At 53.1% G+C, this 1279-nt stretch overlaps 1 protein-coding gene across 1 annotated transcript; it reads right to left on the bottom strand.

Annotated features, from left to right (window-relative positions):
- Nucleotides 1-141: 141 nt before the first annotated feature.
- LOC119452750 (protein YkfC-like) lies at nt 142-720 on the bottom strand. The gene has a single exon (XM_037714702.1). The coding sequence runs from the start codon at nt 718-720 to the stop codon at nt 142-144; it is 579 nt and encodes a 192-aa protein (XP_037570630.1).
- Between the last annotated feature and the right edge of the window lie 559 nt (nt 721-1279).

Genomic DNA, 1279 nt, shown 5'->3' with positions numbered 1-1279 from the left:
TTCGCTCGATGAGCCGCCCGAGCACTCGAATCTTCTCGACCTCTGGTATTACTTGTCCTCCCGCCGTCTTGATCGTGATCTTGGGACGCTCATACTTGACTTCCATATTCTTTCTTTTCCTGCCCGCTCCTTTCGGTGGAATCACGAGCAACTCTGACTTGGCCAGAGCAGACGAGTCCAGATCCCGTCCAGCTGCTCCTCGATGGCGTTGACCGCTTCTTGCAGCGTTGTCTTGATGTGTTCGTCGCTTTCTCCTGGTACCCATAGCGTAACGTCGTCGGCGTAGATGTTGTGCCGGACTCCCGTTACTCTTTCTAGCCGGTTGGCCACCCCGATCATCACGAGGTTGAAGAGTAACGGGGAGATCACCGAGCCCTGCGGGGTTCCGACGCTGCCCAGCTTCTTCTCTTCGAGCTGCAGGTCTCCTGCACAGATTTCAGTGGTCCGTTCCGTCAGGAAGTCTTTGATGTACTCGTAGGTCTTCCTGCCCATGTTTAGCCTGGATACTTGGGCCAGGATAGCCGAGTGCCTCACTTTATCGAAGGAGCTCTGCAGGTCCAGCCCGAGTATGGCTCTGTTGTCCTTGGTGCCCGTCATATCGTCGATGATCTCGTTCTTCAGTAAGATCATGGCGTCTTGCGTCCCGAGCTTGTTCCGAAACCCAATGATGGAATTTGGGTAGAGCTCCGATTCTTCCAGGTAATGCTGCCACCTGTTCATGATAACGTGCTCAACAGGGGCAATAGCCAGGGGGGGGGGGGGGGGGTTCAAACCCCCGCCCCACTTACCCACCCTTTGTACTCGTCGCTTCGCACTGACATATAATTCAAGGAACCGGTGCTACTATCACAATTTCATTCTTGGGCGCTTCTGTTTAGGTTGGTAATTTACAGCGAATCATTTCTGCATATGGAAAAAAAAAACTGTCACGGTGTTTGTCAAGGCTTTGACACTCTCTGAGGTTTTGGGCGAGAATGTGGCGGCCGCATTCTGAAGCAACAAATGCGGCAGCCGCATTTTAGATGAAGGCGAAAATGCTCGAGGCCCGTTTACTTAGATTTAGGTGCACGTTAAAGACCCCAGGTGGTCGAAATTTCCGGTATACATTTCCGCCGCTTCCCTTCAGGTGCCGGTTAGGCCACGCTCGCGCAGGATCTTAGGCTACGTTCACACTTGGTCTCGGAGCTGTCGGAAGCGGCAAAATCTTGCAAAAATCCACCCGCCTAGCCGGCAAAACAGGCAGAAAAAAAAAAAAAGCGGCGAGCCAAATCGGTCTCGG

This window comes from Dermacentor silvarum, chromosome 5 (genome assembly GCF_013339745.2).
Source record: "Dermacentor silvarum isolate Dsil-2018 chromosome 5, BIME_Dsil_1.4, whole genome shotgun sequence".
NCBI classification, from domain to species: Eukaryota; Metazoa; Arthropoda; class Arachnida; order Ixodida; family Ixodidae; genus Dermacentor; species Dermacentor silvarum.
Note: the sequence above shows the minus strand (reverse complement) of the source record. Positions and strands in the feature narration are given on the sequence as shown.